This window comes from Amblyomma mixtum, chromosome 2 (genome assembly GCF_055824585.1).
Source record: "Amblyomma mixtum isolate Tamu chromosome 2, ASM5582458v1, whole genome shotgun sequence".
Classification (NCBI taxonomy): domain Eukaryota; kingdom Metazoa; phylum Arthropoda; class Arachnida; order Ixodida; family Ixodidae; genus Amblyomma; species Amblyomma mixtum.
The window spans coordinates 254,817,938-254,835,945 of NC_143013.1; the positions used below are offsets into that span (position 1 = coordinate 254,817,938).

Genomic DNA, 18,008 nt, shown 5'->3' on the forward strand with positions numbered 1-18,008 from the left:
AGTGTCTTTACAATTCAGTCAGATCACCGAACGAGTTTATGTTTTTTCTTTGTTGCGGGTTAGTAGGTCACGGGTTTTGCACGGCATACACGGGGGCTTACTTTGAACACCTCGATGACCTTGGCGTGCCAGGGCTTGGAAGACCACTCTTCCAGGTCGATGGGAAAGACGTGCAGCCACAGCTCGCGCAGAGGGGACAGCTGCGGCTTCGACTCGGTGTCTGGCTGCGGCTTCGGCTTCGGCGGCGGCAGAGGGGGCAGCGGTACGGACAGCTCGGTCACAATGTCCGGGCTCGGCGACACCTCCATGCTCACGGTGGTGTCATGATGGTTCGGTGGATCCGCCGAGAGGAACTGTGGCGACGGGGGCGCCAGCTCGCCGTCTGTCGCCCAGTACGAGGATTGAAATTAATCGTTCGGTCAAGAAACACTCATGGAATCTGTGGACTGATACTAGAATTACGTTCTTTTTTTTTTACACCGGTATATGGGAGTTCTATCAGGGGTGCGAAAATACGTGCCAAAAGGCAACGGTATACGGGAGTCTTTTTTTACACCTGTATATAGGAGTTCTGTATATCGGTTTAAAATTGCCGGTGTATGGGAGTTCTATCAGAGGTGCGAAAATACGTGCCAAAATACAACGGTATACGGGAGTTTTTTTTACACCGGTATATGGAAGCTCTGTATATCGGTTCAAAATCGCCGCTATATGGGAGTTCTATCAGGGGTGTGAAAATACGTGCCAAAAGGCAACGGTATATGGGAATTGTGCATGTATATGGGAGTGTCTATGGAGTAAACGGCACCGCGGTTTCATAGTATATCGCAGTCGGAAACTGCCGTGTTCACAAGGAAAACGCTATCCAAGCGGGCCGCGTCTGAGACATGTGGTGCAGGGAGTAAAGCGCACTCATATAAAACTTCCAGACCTTTCGTACTGCGAAGTGACGAAGTGATAGAGAAATGGCAATGAATTGAGAGCTACCAACTAGCTGTCACGAAGTTACGCCACTGAATTTTCTCAGCAAGCGTGAAAGAAGTAAAAAGAGGTTCGGTAATTTTGACTCACAAACGTGATTCAAAGGAAATTAACTAGGAAACCAGATATGGTCGAAGTTTCGAGGCTTTGTTTCTTTAAGTAAAAACACTTTATAGTCTTTTTCTTCGTAGTGAAACTGTGTGATCCTTCTCATGCGCGATAGTCGAGCTAGGCTTTTTCATTGCCGCAGGCTCTCCCGAAGGGACAGCACACAGAAAATGTGACAGGAGAGGAAGTGGAACAAAGTACGCTGCAATACTTTTTTTGTGGGCAGAACCCGCGCAGTTTTTCCTGGCCTAGCAATACACGTTTCCTTCATTTCATTCTCATCCCTTGCCGAAGCGACAGAGACGGCTCAAAAGCGTTATGAAAGCAAGAACAAATTGTAGAAAAGAAACGAACAAGAGAGAAGCTGCGGGAACAGCGAGGTACGCACATATACAGGGTGTTTTACCTAAGACTTTACGCGATCTTTAAAAATAGGCTTTTTGAATTAGAAGAGCGCATTTGCCGGCATCTCAGCGGTGTAGTACATCAGAATTCAGGTAAGATGTGCTAACTATCAGGCTGGTTAACTAATATTAAATTCTTCACTTTTTAACTATTACTGTTGGGTTCCTTAATTATTGAAAAGCGTATAGCCCACTGTAAGCAATATCCACATCAGCTTTTAGAATGTCGAAAACGCGGTTAACCTGGGCGCTGTGACCCAACAAATTTTAGCTATTTCGACCCGTTACGTGCACTGTAGGGGCTGCTTTGCCTGCAGGCTTCTCTAAAGCGCATGTATTTTTGGCGCGATGTAGACAGAATTTATTAGGCCACATGCAGAGCCGATAGTAAACGCGTTTCCGAAATTCTGAAAACTGATATGGATATTACTTACGGTGGGCTACATGTTTTTCAGTAGTTAGGGAGTTTAATAGTTAAAAAGTTAACTATTCACTATATTAGTCAACCAGCCTGCTAGATAGCACGTCTTAGCTGTATTCTGATGTACTACACCGCCAGCAATGCTATGCCGGAAAAAGGGCTCTTCTAATTCAAAAAAACCTATTTTTAACAATTGCGTAAAGTCGTAAACGAAACACCCTGAACATTTGGCATAAGTCGATTGGCATGAGCGTGTGTGCTTGTGCTATATGTCAGAGTTAGCTTTCTTCTACTGACGCATGCTTCCGATAAGGACGTCTAGCATTCAGGAAGAAGGATACTTGCTGCACTCAAATGACGCGAAATCGTTTCATGTATAGCTCTCATACTCATGTAATGAGTACTCATGTACTCATGTACAGCTCATGTAATGCTGGGGCTATAAGAACAGGCCAGTGAGAGCGTAGCGAAGAAAAATGCTCGTGCAGCTTGAATTTAATCGAAGACGCACTTATGGACGCATTTACGTGAGGGCCTGCTTGTTCTGCCCCTAACCGTAACAAATACTGCAACGCATAAGCATTAGCTAAGATGCTGGATATATTTCACGGCAGCGTTGTACGTAACTGCGAAATCCCAAGCCTGTGTAATCACTCAAAGGCGTTAAGCTTTTTCGATGGACCATTAGCCACGTTTTCCGAGCGTTGTAAGCGATTAATCTAATCGAAGAGAACAGCGCGACATAAGGGACATCACAGTCTCAAGTCACTGCTACGCAGGCTTTCAAGAAGTCTTTTAGTGTCCGTCTGCCGGCGCGCAATGCATAGGAGTTACTTTAATCGGTGTCACCTACGCTTGCACGCATTGCGCCTTGTGTTTCAAGGCTCGTTCTGTCTGTTTGCTTCTAACTCGCGCTGGCCCCGTTTTTCACGAGCGCTCTTTCACGGCCAGTGGAGACTTATCAACCCCCCCCCCCCTTCCCCCCCCCTCCCCCCCCCCCTTCCCCCCCCCCCCCCTGTACTCAAAGCAGGTACGGGTACACACTCGACACGTGCGCTCAGGTCTTGACTCCGACGCAGATACGGTAAACCAGCCGGACGACGCAGCAGTTTGCCGTGGAAACCACAATCTCTAGCTCTCTCTCTTTCGATAGTTCTGTTCACTGTTGTCGAAGCTGGTTGTACCGTGACGATCCAGGCTCCGGGAAAGAAGCAATCCGCTCGACTGTGGTAACAAACACACGATTCGGTTTCTGTTCTGATTTCTTCGAGTTATTCTTGTCACACCAGAGGTTATCAATACAGCTATCAGCTATGAGCGCTCTTGGTCGAAAGTCTCATATACAACCGAATTTGTTGTCGAGTCGTTCGCCGGAGCATTAACGACACCAATGAAGCTCCAAAGCTCCGGTGTGGAAAGCAGGTGGTTTCTCCTTTCCTACCGGAAACCAAAGTGTCAGGTGAACCTTATGTGCCCCAGTGAACTTAAGTGCCTTAGTGCGCAAACCCTGAGATCTAGGCACTCTCATTCTCCTCATCCAAATTTGGATGAGGCGCAACGCTTCTTACCCCCGCAACCCACAAGACTACGGCTTGCAGAAGAGCGGGCGCGCGGATCATACGCAAGCTCTCAGCGTCCTAAGCGATGCACGCAACTAGCGACGCGGTATACAAACAAGAGGAAGGCAAACAAGGCGACTACAACGTCGGGTACCGCGTGCTTGAGCAGAAATGACGGTGCAGGGCTAGGCAGGCTGGTTTACGGTCGTGAGATCGCGGAATTTCCGCGGTTACTATAGGCTGCATGGGCACGGGTGCAATCCACATGCAAGGCATGGTGGGTCTTTCCAATCTCAAAGGCCAGGAAACGACAAATCTTTTAACGGGCCGGATGTATGTTTTGCCTAGCGAGCTTGACATATCGGGAGAAGGAATTACTGTTCTCCTACGACCAGCAAGCAAGGAAGCTACTTCTTTGGCAACTGCTCCGTGTTATAGATAACGCCTGAAGGTGTTCAAGGCTGTTTCCTTGGATGCAGAGGCCGACTTATCGGCAGCTCTTAGATACGGCAGTACTATTTGCACAATGCATGTGTAGGACATTCTTTACTGAGAAAAAAAAATCTGGGCTACTGCAGTTCGCCAATAAAATATCTCTGGCATATCACCCCTCTCACGTGCCATGTTTTTTTTTTTAAATCATTCCCTGCTCGGATGACGTAGGGATGATGATATCCTGACTTCGCTGTGCACCGAAGAGCCGTTTATCTTGCGATGAATCGATGCGCGGCACTGTCTGGCAGGGGGGCAGTAATACAAATGGGCAAAACAGCCAAGTTTTCGAAAATGTAATAGAAACTATGCAGGAACGACTGCAAGCGCATTGTGTTGCGGAAATTTCAAAAGATGCAGGCAAACAAATAATTGTCATTACTGCCTGAAAGTGGCTGCGCTCAGGTTTAACATTTACTTTTCTGTAGGAGCCAGCACTGTAATGAAAGAAAGGAAACATGCCGTTAATTTGTTTACGTTCCATATAAGACGGCGGTTTTCGGTTGACAAGAAGGTGCATGAGCCTTTTTGATGGCTGCCAAACTTTCCCAAGGTAAGTGTTGCTGTTATTCTCGCTCAAGCACTCTATACCTCCTTCTGTTCCCGTATCTCCATGCCTCAAGTTCAAAACATCTCTATTACAAACTAGGACCAACTCGGGGCGAGAAACGTCACCCAGCTCAGGTTCTTGCCATCCGGTTAGATTTAGTTGGACGTAGTAAAAAAACATAGCCAGCAGCAAAGGAATTCACTGAAACACCTAATTACATTAGACGTTGACAATGTGATAGCAACAGTAGCTGCTGATGCCTTTACCGGAAGTGGTTGACTTCCCGTCTAGTGACGTCACTTCCCTCCAGCCAATGGGCTAATTTTACGACAGACGACGCATTTTGGCCCCATGAGGGTTCTAATGCTATCGCATTGATATCAACTAGGCGTATGACGTCACTTCCCTCCAGCCAATGAGAACGCTCTCGTCTGATGACGTCACTTCCCTTCAGCTAATGGGCTTATTTTACGACAGACGACGCATTTTGGCCCCATGAGGGTTCTAATGCTATCGCGTTGATATCAGCAAGGCGTATTGCCCACACACGCATGGAATGAGAGAGAGAAAGATAGAGGGAGAGACACTCACTCTGTACGCGGAAGCTCTCGCTCTTGGGGCGCCTTCGCTCTGGCGAGGCGACGGAGGCGGCTCGGCTGCGGCGTCCGCCGCTTCCGCTGCGGGTACGGGAGCGCACACGGGCTTCGCGCTCTCCCTCGCCCGTCGTGATGATGTAGATGGAGTTGCGCCGGTGGTGGTGCAGGTTCACGCCCGACATGGTGCGACGCCGGGGCCGGCGGGAGGTGCTCTCGCGGAAGCTGAACCCTGCGCACGCAAGAGAATGAAAGATGACGACATATGGGATAAACACGTAGAGCAGCCATAAAGTGATAAAAAAAATAAGGAGACAAGATGCTGAAAGCACGTCAAGGAATGAATCAACGACTTCGCCAAAAGTGCCACGTCACTAATACCGCAGAGAATTGCATCTGAACGTTAAGACACGGTATCACTAAAGTTTGCTTTACCTGGGTCTGTGAGTTTACTATCGGTGATAACAGTGCTGCGAACGCAGATAAATCAGTTTGTTTTTATTGCGACAGTGTGGCTGCTGGCTTAAAGTATTATTTACAAATATAGTTACAATTCATGTTGTGTAAAAGCATCGAATGGAGGAGAGAATTACCCTTCCACAGCAGAGAGAGGAGTAATCTAGTACTATAAAAAAAAAATCACCGAGTTTCGAAGATCGAGGGATGCTCTGAAGTAGCCAGATCAAAAGCTGGGCTAGCGCAAAAGGACGAAGCACTACCTGCCACTTCTCTGTTTTTCCGTCTTCTTCTTCTACTGCCTTCAAGCACCGAAGTGCAGTCGCCCTTACGTAGCAACACACGATGACCATATAGATACACAGTCGTGTCTTGATAGGGTACAGAGGGTAGGACAAATTTTCTGGGCGTCCGTTGTTTTGCCTTGAAATAGGCCTACGGGTCTAGTAATTAAGAAAATGAACTCAAAACACCAGTGTGCAGCGTTAATAATTAATTACAAACGATTTTGCACCGGCAGTTTCGGTCTCGGCCGGCGCCAGAGCGAAGTGCACGTTGACGTCACGGCCGACCGCGGCCAGCCAGGACTACCACAATACTGATGACGCCGGTGTCATCGGCAAGCACTGGTTATTCCTGAGAGCAGCCACTGGGTTCTGTGACGTCGCAATAATTGGAGCAAGTGCACCTTGACGTCACTCGATGTGGGAGGAAATGCCGAGCGGTTCCTCGGAAAACATTCAAAATCATATTATATTATATTCCCCTCAACGCCTGCAACTGATACTTGCTAGAAGGCATCTCATTACGCCCAAGAAACAAACCATATCTTTTGTTTGCGTTCCAAATTTTGTGCCTGTGCCCCTTTAACTGCTGTGCTCAGAGTTAATTCAGTAACCAATTCTTCAGTGCTACTGTTTTCAGTAGATCGCGAGCGTCGAATTCTTCCCACACAGGAAAACACGAATGGCACTTGCAGACGATGGGCGCAAGCATACTCTGGAAAAAAAAAAAGAGAAAACTGCTTTTCGCGCTATCTTGGCGCCAGGCTCACGCTGCTCTGGCGCTATTGATTTTTTTTTTTTTTTTTTACAGCGCGCCCCACAGGAAAGAGAAAAAGGACGTCTTCATGAGCGCCGTTATTGTGTGCCATCGTTGACACAACTTCGAGTGACCCCGGAAGCGGGTTCGTCGGCCACACACTGTTGTGAACTTGCATTTCTTACAGTCGCCGACTATTGTTCGCACGAAATGACAAGAGTTGTAGACAAAGGACGACGGCGTAAAAAAGGAGTTTCTTCCGCCCTGGTTGCCGCACGCGATCGAACCACGATACTCAAGGTTGGCGACCGACAGGGCCCTCACTGAGATAACTTGAAACAACAATATTTTCAAGCAAAAGTGGACGACTGCACCCTCTTTTATTTCAGGAAACAGAGATAACTGTAGATAAACTTTTAGTTTTAAGTAAAGTGGCACAGGTGGTTCGATAAGTTCGCTGAACCCACGACACATCCGGGACAGCTAATGCAACGACAGCAGGGCTTCATACAGCTTCGCTGCTCGCACCGTATCTTAATTAGGCCTATTTTCATACGTAACCAGAAGCGACGGTTTACTTACGAGCAACCGATTTCTGAACCGACCACACGCACTCCTCATAATGAGGGACAAAGAGTTGACCGTTGTGGTGAATGGGAGACTTACGCGAACTAGGTATTATTATTCATGAATGCGACGACAGGTGAGAAATGAACTATAATATCTCGCCCATGATCATCTCCAGACTCAGCCATATCCCTCTCCCCAATTTTTCGATAACGTGGAGCTCAGTACCAAGAAATACTCATCGCACCGGAGTGTTATCGCAGCGGTCAGTGCGTATCTTCGGGTGTTTTAGCACTGCTACAGCTTTAACTATTACAATGCCTTTATAATTACAGGACTAAATAAGCAATGTAATAATTAGGCCTGGCAAAGCCACAGTGGGTTTCACAAGTAGTGTCTGGTGAGCCCAAAGAAAATTCGCAGGCTCGAAGGGGGAAGACAAAATACAAAAAAAAATAATTGCATAGGGGATTTCATCAGCAGGCGTAACACGATTATAGGTGTCCCGATTTCTTAGTCTCAGATATCGAAAATTACAACAACTGTATAAAGTGGGGAAATGAAGTCGCACATTCTGCAATATCTTTCCATAATAAAATAGTATTTATGTGTGAGATATCAGCACCAACACATATCTGACGTTTTCGAGCATCAGCGTATACAGTCTTGGGCAATCTAAGCTGAAACGGTCGCGAGACGAACTCATTGTGTCATCGGCACCATTCAAACACTAAGCGGATGACAGACCGCTGCTCAAAGACGCGGTTGCATTTCAGTGAGTGGCTTATTCATCGTTCGAAGCTATGTACTACAATCGTAGCTAAAAGTAAAGAGGAATAAGGGCTGTGATTTAAGCTATATATTCGGGTATAGTCTAATGCTTACGGCACCCCTCAAGCTTTAAAGATCCGAAGGTATGAGGACGGGAGTTCGCCACACTCTTCTGAAATGTGCATCTTCAAATGTGCTCTGATCACTCAGCTACACTGCTCAAGACAAGTGACTTTGAAGTCCTATGTTTTTTGTTTTACACGAAAAACTTAAATAAAGAAATGATATGGCGATTATAGACCGTTTACGTTGAGCAGTTCGCTTTGTCCACGACAGGTGGCGCCACTAAAACGGCCGCCATTCTTGGCCTTCGGAGCCGTCATTAAGAGCACCGGTGCGCAGTGCGAACTGCTGTTGTGCTGCTTGTGTACGAATGTCGAGTGACACTCAAAAACCCCGGCTGGAGTACGGATGTCATGCGTATTGTTGGATCAATATGTACAGCTAATGCTCCTGTGGTCCAGTGGCGGAAAAATAGACGCGTTTGTCACATACGGGGCACTTCCACTTCCAAGCCGCCATTTTTTGAGGAGCTGCCTTGCGAGTTCATGCTGCTTTCCGCGGGAGAACAGAACGTTAATATGTTGTTCTACGAAAGAAAAGAGAAAATATCACAAAACGAACGCTCCGGTTAATTTCAGCGCCGGCAGGAGCTGCACGAATGCCAGGACGAGCTGGTAATATACCTCAATAGCAGCAATATAATTAAAAAGCATCTTGCTGTGGCCATTAGTGCGAACACGTTCTTGATTCATCGCGCAAAGAAAGGTCAATGTGACTAAGCAAACAATCGCCAGAAGAAAAAGAATAGGCTAAAAACAAATGACGTGTCGGGACCCGTACGCGTCCCTTATTCACACATGAAACACAAAAAAAAAGCCAGTTTGCGTGCGATACGTGCGATGTGTGCATGCCAAGAACCTTGCTCACTTTCATCGTCATCATCATCATCATGTATTTTTCCTTAAAGGCCCCGATGGGGCATTGTATAAGGGGCGGAGGATACATCGAATAATAGACGCTTTTTAGACCTTGCCAATAAGTGCTCCCTGGGTGTCAGCACAGTGTTCACTGCACTGTCGTGCGCACTTGGCGCTAGCACGGTGGAACTGCTTTGCAACTGTCTACAGAAGTACGCTAATGCACGGGACAGTGGTGAAATTTACCATGACAGGACTTTGTATATTTCAGCTTATTCCGGCTGGCTACATCTGCGGGTGCTGAACTGCGAAGCAGTTTTCAGTCTTTCTTACCCAGCAAACCAAAAACCTCTCAGAGACGTCTAGCTAGACGTCTCTGAGAGGTTTTTGGTTTGCTGGGTAGCAAGAGAGCAGAGTCTGACGTCGCTGAGCTCCCTAACCGGCTTCTGAACACCGTCTATGGTCTTCCTTTCGAAGCTGGGGCGCTCACGAAGGATACAGCAACATCTGGGCAATCGTGCACGTTCCGTTGCAAATCTGATTTGTGCAGTGCTGAGCGGTGAACATTCTTAATAGCTCTGATTACATTTCCTCATTTCGGCTAAAATATCGTGCTCCAGAAAGCAAGATTTCGGGCAATGCTCCGATTTAAATGTATGCAGTTCGACAACGAATTATACCCGTGCCACACGGACAGATTTAATGCCATTAAGTGCTTACTGCCTTAAGTTTTAATGGCATTCGTGTGGTGTCACACGCATAAATTTAATGGCATTAGCCTTACTGCCATTCACGACCTACCGAGTTCACTACAACTCATTCGCCCGTGCAATGCGTACTCTCGTTCCCATTCCACACGCAGAAAAGCATGCAGCTTTGTTAGTAACAACTTCCTAATCAGTAGGAAATGATTAATTCCTAACTTTCAGTCAGATGAATCATCTAACCGCATTTTCGATGCGAAGAGCGCCATTTTAACCAGCCTCATTAACAGGTACTCTCGACTTGGTTGCTGACATGCGAGTTTATGGCTACTTTTTCGACTTGTAAAGCAGGAACAGCCGTATTTTCTGGAAAATCGTTTTTATATTACATTTGAACAACGTTTCCGATATATTGCGCTCATCAGCAATGCTTATATTCAGATGAAACTTTTGACTACCTTGCAAGCGTTATCGTCATCCTAACTTTCGATAATGGCATTAAATGTGGACGTGTAGCACCAACTCCGTAAATAATGGCATTGACAAACTTAAGGCCTTAAGCATTTACTGCCATTTCTTGTGAGCGTGCGGCACGGGTATTATGCTGTCCACAAAGACCGTTAGACGGTGAATTGATTGAAAAAAAGTAAGAACGCGCAGACGGCTGACCGCAGTTTGTTGACCCATTCGAGCCTATGAGGTTATAGTCGGAAGGAGGAAAGTAAATGAGCTGGTTGGACCGAACATTTCCCACCACCGAAACACACTATGCCCACTCACACGAACCTTCTGTGCCGTCCGACGGCTCTTTATCCAAAGCGAGAGCCGAAAAAGCGCCTGGAAGCTGGGCACCAGCGCGTTGGCAGTCGTTGAAACGAGAAGGCCCGAAGGCCGACGATGGCGGAATGGTCACGTGACCAGTTTTGGCGGCGCCCATGCTCTCGCGCTGCAAAGCGCCTACAAGAACATGAGATGCCTTCTGTGACTTTGTCAAAGACCTTTTAAATTAAAGCAAAAGCACACACCCACACACACAAAAGAAAACAAATGTTTGGTCTTGGCAGCGATTTGCGCAATCTTCCACGGAGGAGACGCCGGTAAACGAAAAAGTACCCATTTACCTAAGAATTAAAATGCGTAACTATTCCTTTTGTTTGTTTATCACCTTTAGTTTGTCACATGTCCCTCGCACCTTTTCCGTGGGAAGTTACCCTGGTAGCACAGATTTCGTTCCACATATAGAAACCGCCACTTTGGCACGGGCGATCGCGTGTGTACAGGGTTCGCACGATACAGTCTCCTCGACTCTATATATAAGCCTAATTTAGGGGTTCGTCGGTCGATGGGCAACAGAGATTGGAGCGATGTTTTCACGCGGAACTCATCATACACCCAGACACTCTCGCGTAGGGCATGCGAGACTGGACTCACGCTACAGCATTCCAAGGCAGCCCTCTGATGTCCTGAAATGACCGCCGAACGCATCTGCAGCAATGATCGTAAGTCTGCACTCCACTGTCACATGTCTTGAACATTACAGCTGAGTAATCACAGCACATTTGAAGATGCACATTTCAGAAGGGTGTGGCGAACTACCGCCCTCATACCTTCGGGCCTTTACAGTTTGAGGAGTGCCGTAATAGCCAGACTATAGATATAGATTAAATGAAACACCTTATTCATGTTTACTTTTAGCGATGGTTGTGCATAGATTCGAACGAAGAATAAGTTACTCGTTGATCAGGTACGGCACAGATGACGAATAAAGGCAACCGTGCCTTTGAAAAGCGCTGTTTCAGCTGCTTAGTGTCCGGATGGTTTAGCTGGCGCAACAAGTTCTCGAGATCGTTTCAGCTTATACTGAGCAAGACTGTATACTCCCAAGTTAGTACTCATAGACATGTGTTGGCGCTGATTAACTGCGGAAATGATGAGAAAGCGCTCAGTGAAACAAAAATAAAAAATGAGAAGCAGTGGTGATAAAATGCAATCATTTCTAAGCAGTGCTTTTAGTCTTGTCCCGACAGTACACACTTCACTTGCTCTTCGCAACGTATAATCTTGTCACGCATTTTTATGCACGAATGCTACGCGTGTGGTTATCAGGCATGCCCCAGAGAAGAGAGCCCAGATTCATTTTTGACCACCCGTAGTTCTTTTCAACGTTCACCGAAGTCTCAGTATACCGGAGTTTGAGCACTTCGGTGCCGTGAAAATGCCTTCTCTGGGGCAAGAATCGGACCCGCGACCTCGGGCTCAGTGGGCGAAAGGTTGGACATCCGGAATAAACACGAAGGTGACCGGAATCAACACGACGGAGGCCGGAATCAACGCGAAGGAGGCTTTTCGTGTCTTCCGAACGTGACAAATTTTCCAAGGTGTTTGGTTTATGGTTTAGTTTAGGAGGGGTTCAATGTCCAAAAGCGACTCAGGTTATGAGGAACACCGTGGTGAAGGGCCCCGAAAATTTCGACCACCTGGGGTTCTTTAACGTGCACTAACATTTCACAGTACACGGTCCTCTAGAATATCGCCTCCATCGAAATTCGACAGCCGCGGCCGGGATAGAACCCGCGTCTTTCGGGTCAGCAGCGGAGCGCCATAACCACTGGGCCACAGCGACGTCTTTTTCTAGGTGCGATCATCATTTGCCCTCACATAGAAGTTGCAGTTCATAGAAGGTTGTAGCCAAGTACTGCACCAGGATGGCCAACTCCCACTCGTGTGAGGGACTGCGTTGTCGGTTGGGGTCACCGAGGTCACGCCGCACGCCAGGCCTGGTAGTGCGATTCCATCGACACGCGGCATTTTTTTTTTTTATTTAGACTAGGTGGAGAATCGCGCGGCACTGGGATTCGAACCTCGGTCCTCTTGCACGCGAGGTGGATGCTCTACATCTACGCCATCACTGCAGAAGTCGCTGTGAAGGACAGACGAGCAAGGAAGCTACCTATGCTAATACAAAACAAAATGAACACAGGTCGACGGGAGCCTCTGTCTCCAGCCAGCATTTCCACAACAGCACTTGTCATCGGTTGCTCAAACGAAGTTCTCTTGTCGAAACGTTGTCAGTTTGTTCTGCGTTGTCAAGAATCTCATTTTACTGCTCTCTCTCTAGCGCGTGTAGCTATACTAATGCATCTTGTTTATCCTTCTTGTTAAAGTGAGCTGAGGTAGAACGGTTTATCTCAGAAAGCTAGGCCTAAGGTGATCACCTTCACGTCGATTCTTACTACGCAGAATTCGGGAACCACGCAGGTAACGCAGTCCAAACTCGGGAACTGTTCTTCGAGAGATAAGAGGCGCACTTACGACGCAGGACGACGCCTTCGTATTCGTCGGGCACGCTCTTGTCGAACATCCCAGACTTTTTCTGCTCGTCGCCGGAGCCTGCGAGGATGGGAAAGGAGATTGGGAAAAGAAGGAAGGCACCGTTAGTTTCAAATCAGAAGAGTGAGAGTTCGGAAATAAACGAGAAGAAATGCATAAGCACAGCAGCTGCGCGAGAGTTCCCTAGCAGGTTTTGCTCGAATGTGGTTTGTGTGCGGACATTTGTTGCGCAATAGTTCGCTCTGAACTATCTTATATTTGTCGCTCAATATTTCGTGCTACACCTTGGTACACCTCTGTGCTGAAGTGAAAAGTAAGGCTTATGGTTTACGGTCTATGGGGGTTTAACGTCCCAAAGTGACTCGGACTGTGAGGGACGCCGTAGTGAAGGGCTCCGGAAACTTCGACCACCTAGGCTTCTTCAACTTGCACGTCAGTTGGTCTGCGCACGTTGTGTTGAGCAGCGCATGCAACCAAAATTACGAACCGCCAAGAGGGCACGCACAAAATTTAATCTTGTGTGTGTGCGCACAGTTGCGAGCAATATAAAAAGGAACAAACTATTTGCACAAAATTGCAATTTTTTACTTATTTCTGCAGTAAATTTGAGGACGCCAAAAGGAAAACTAGCTAGAAAATAAAAAAATAAATCCACTTTTCCAGCATAATTGTCGAGTAATCATTAAAAGAATGCTCCAAGATTGTTCCCTCGCACACTGTTTACGACTGTAGTACGCTTGTTATCTCAACTTCTATTAGGCATAAGCATGCGCCAAACAGAGAGTTGAAAAAAAAGGCCAGTTTTGGTTATAAACGACTCAATCTTTACATAAATGTTGTAGTTTAAAAATATAGCTTCTTTGGAAAACGTTCGAAGAGAAAAAGGAGGTGTATGTGCAGAAGGGGGGGGGGGGGGGATGTTGTGAGCGCGCACACAAGCCTTCCTGACTTCAGCTGTCCCTTGCTGTCCAGTACAGTGTTTGCGTCGGTGACATATACATCCATATAAAACTGCTCACGATCAATGTAACTGCATATTGAAAGTGAACACCAACGCGATAGGCATGCCTTAGTCAGCATTTGCTTTTTGGGCATATATATATGTTGCGAAAGCATGAAGTGCTTGACTGCTTACAAGAATATATAGCGAAGTATACGCTTCGTTAAAGCAAACATATTTATTCGACTCGACGTTTCGATCGGAAGACCGATCTTCTTCCGATCGGTCTTCCGCGTCGAGTCGAATAAACGTGTTTCCTTTAACGAAGCGTATACTTCGCTATATATATATATATATATATATATATATATATATATATATATATATATATATAACGGAACTTCGGAGAAGGATAAACCGAGCACCTAAGAGGCAGTTGGGGTAGTAGCGTTCCAGGGTATAGTTTAGGGCTGCGTCAATTTGAGTTTGGGGGCGAGACAGGCTGTAGGAGAGGTGTGTACTGACGAGAGCCGTGCAAAAAGAGAGAAGTTGAGCCCACCGTCGGCGTTAGCTCTGACGGGACAGAGCCCCTCCCTGAGTTTCTGCAGGAGGCCCTTTGGCGCCGCCGTTACGGCCGGTGTCTTGTTGTCTGTCGCAGGTTTCTCCTGGTCGGCCTTGGACATGCGCTGGTAGACCAGCCTGCCGAGGACCACCACCAGGATGAACAAGATGTACAAGATGATGAAGCCTGCACGAGAGGGCGACACAGGGCGCGTCGTCTGTCAGAAAAAGAAAACCGCGTAGAAAAGGACGAGACAGTGGGCGCACAGAATGCACTACCGATCGGAGAGAAAAGACAGATTGATATAAAGAAAGAGGGACAGGCTTCCTCGTTCTGTCTACCTTTATTGTGACTCTTTAAATCCGCGTAATTCTGCTACTGAAGAATTCACCAACTAAGCACGCAAGGAAGTTCTTCTGAAGCACTTACAGTCACATCTCGCTATAACGAAAAAAATAATTTAACGAAGTAATAGCTATTCCTCTTGGAAGCTCCAACAACGACCATGCATTTGGTTCCTCGTTGTCATGAAGTAAATGTTTGCTGAGATGGGATATAACGAGCTCCAAGAGAACTTCACTGCCAATGTCGCGCTGAGTATATCAATTAATAACGTTGCAGAATAGCTCCGTAGCCACTAAATGCGTCAAATTGAAGTCCCCGCGCATAAATGGCTCTGTCTATCACAGCGAAAAACATGCATAACACTTTTTTTTGTCTCAAGGGGGGCCGCGTGGAGCGTTTCTGCGGACGATTGATTCTTCGGCTTCAGTGCCATGAACTTATGACGCCTGTGCGCCTATCTTTGCCGAAATTCGAGCACGCGACCAGATGAACGAACGGGTCTCGACAAAGTTGCCAAAATCATTGCAATCTCCTCACTTTCCAACCTCTTCGTGACGCACGGCCCGCTGTGATCCCGATGAGCTTCTCAGGTGTCGTGTGCAGTTTAGTTTCGGTTTTCGCGACCGCGTAGTCAGACCGTTCGGCAATGCATTTGATGTGCCTGACGGTATCGACGCACCACTGAATTCACAATGCCAAAATTAGTGACAGCGGCGGAAAGCAAAAGCGCAGACGATTTCCGTTGAGCTTTACGCGGCCACGATCAAAGCGGTTGAATCGGGTAAGAAGTGTCGGAGAGCGAAGGGCTGTGGCTTCGAGCAAGTTTGCAATATTTGGAAACGAGGAAACAATCCAGAACGTCGCAGCCAGCGGTGTGAGAGGCAGAAGAAAAAATCTCAAATCATTTGCCTTCGAAGCAGTTGAAGGAGCCTTTATGAAATTTTAAAATGGTTCTTCGTTCACCTTCGGTCTGGCATACTCATCCTCCATTAGTCATTGCTACCATGCAGTGTGGTGTTATGCCAGCGTTCTGATTGGTTATGCGGAGAAAGAAACCAAAATAGGCCCTCACGGCGGAATCTCCTCCGTTCGCCCTGCTTCACCGCGGCCCGCATCAGCTTCAATGCTGATAAGACGGCGCTGAATATTCTGCGCAGGCCCTCACCCTGTCCGTTATGTCATTATTACTCTAAGATTATTTTTCTAGAAGGATCGGGAGAAAACGAGAGCGCGTTGGTAAGACTGTCATGCTCGGTTGGCGTTGCCAACATTCAGCCGTGACTGGGGCACTATACGGCTAACGAAGACTAACTACGGCTGTAACGAAGCAACGGCTATAACGAAGAGATCCCACGCCCTCTTCGACTTCGTTGAACCGAGGTTCAATTGCACTAAATGTCTTCTGCAGCAGCTATGACCTGGCGGAAGTGGCTGCGACGAATGCGGTCGCAAGCCTTTAGGTAGGTTAAGCCTTTTTTTTTTCTTGGTTCGAAAGGGCTTCCTGGAGCACATAGCTCGCGTGTTCGTGGCATGTGTTAAGGCGCCGTGCTTAGTTCCGCCAGACGAAGTACGTTGCACTGCTGGGCGAGCTATACGCCGTCTCACGTAACTTGAGTGGATCACTTTGCTTACAATGCCTGCGCTTCTCCGACGAGAATGCGCACTTCGCATTGGAGATAGCAGCGCCTCGACACAATGCCCATTGTTCGCGGATACTTGCGATGTCTGCGATAGGAATGCATGTCGATGCATGCCCATGGTCGATCGGTAACACAGCACTGCAACCTGGATGCAGCTGGGTGGAGATTTAAAATCGAAACTCTTTTCGTGGCGACCGTTCTAAAATTTCTCATAAAAAAAAAAACTGTTGCTGCAAAAGTTCTTGCGGGAAGCTTCTGTCATTGTCACTCCTATTACTGTGTTTTCACACCTCCATTAGTCGAACCCAACAATTCTCGACTAAGGCATTTTCCAACGAGAAAGTGTTTATTAACTCAATTTTTTTCTTCATATATTGTAAAATATTACTATAACAATCAATATATCCGCAGATATCTGGTCGGCAGGCTTGAATTTTTTTGGTATTAGCGTTTTTTCTATCGTGGAAAACGTTTCCCTTTGGTTTTTTATGGCACTCTTAACTGGGGCGAGCGATGGAAAAACTATAAAAGAGAGATTTTCTACGTATAGAAAGAATGGACCATTGTCTTCAATATTTCCTTAAGAGCGTCATACAGTATTTATAATATTCAAAAACTTTGTCTAAGAAAGCTGTACATGCTTTTCTAAAACTATTTATTTCTTATAGTTGTCACTATTTCGGCCGAGCAATTTAACAATGGGCAAGGCAGATGTCGCGCGGAACTTCGAGCTACATACTATATACTTCATCTCAGTATCTGTTTGTAGTACTATCAAAGCTGCGAAGTGTTGAGGCGATGTTCTTGTACTGCGGAACATAATGCCAGTATCAAAGTCCCCTCCATGATAGAAAAATTATGATATATATACAAGTGGCACCTATAATGTCATTGACAGACTATTCTGTGTACAAAGAAAACTATGTTTTTATGCGATCAGACACAAAATCTTCAGGATACTGTTTTGTGCAAAAGCAGTAACACTGAAAAATGCTCTCCACTTTCTTCCGTATATCGCAATAAAGAACGTCACAAAAAACGAATCGTTTAGCATATATTCCAGCCGGTGTTTAGGGACCATGATAACAAATTTTGCTCGCGCTTTAATTAAAATGAACAGTAAACATTCGGAGCACAGCGCAGAACTACAGGAGGATATCGCCAGGCTTTCGCAAAATTAAATAAAAAAATAAACAAAAACGCGTTCTGAGTCACCTGCGCGATACAGACTTAATGTGCTTCGCTACTCTGAAAAAGTGAAACATGTGGATATGAATGTGCCTGGAGCAGTGAGGAGAGTGCAGTAAGGCGTAGCTAGTATGCATTCAAAAAATGGCAATGGTTTAGCTCTGGTTAAACCTGAAGGATTGCGAAAGCAACGAGGAGAGAGAGAGGCGATGGAGAGTGAGCGGCAGCGGCGGCGGCCCCTGCACGATAGCTATGCGCCGCTACTGCGCATGCGCCACTGGCGAGCGCGGCGGCGGCCCCTCAGCTGTGCGCCGTGTGACGTCACTGCTCCTCGCGCATGCGCAGTATGGCCTTTCGTCAGCTCCGCGAAATGGCT

At 46.8% G+C, this 18,008-nt stretch overlaps 1 protein-coding gene across 1 annotated transcript in view; it reads right to left on the reverse strand.

Annotated features, from left to right (window-relative positions):
- The window catches only part of LOC149363594 (mitochondrial sodium/calcium exchanger protein-like), a 108,724-nt gene that overhangs the window by 11,686 nt on the left and 79,030 nt on the right, over positions 1 to 18,008 (reverse strand). The window contains exons 7-11 of the mRNA XM_089573579.1: positions 14,457 to 14,645; positions 12,940 to 13,017; positions 10,408 to 10,584; positions 5,107 to 5,340; positions 102 to 382 (exon numbers count right to left, since the gene is read on the reverse strand). Of these exons, the coding sequence (XP_089429705.1) occupies positions 102 to 382; positions 5,107 to 5,340; positions 10,408 to 10,584; positions 12,940 to 13,017; positions 14,457 to 14,645 (959 nt within the window). The remainder of the gene's footprint in view (positions 1 to 101; positions 383 to 5,106; positions 5,341 to 10,407; positions 10,585 to 12,939; positions 13,018 to 14,456; positions 14,646 to 18,008) is intronic.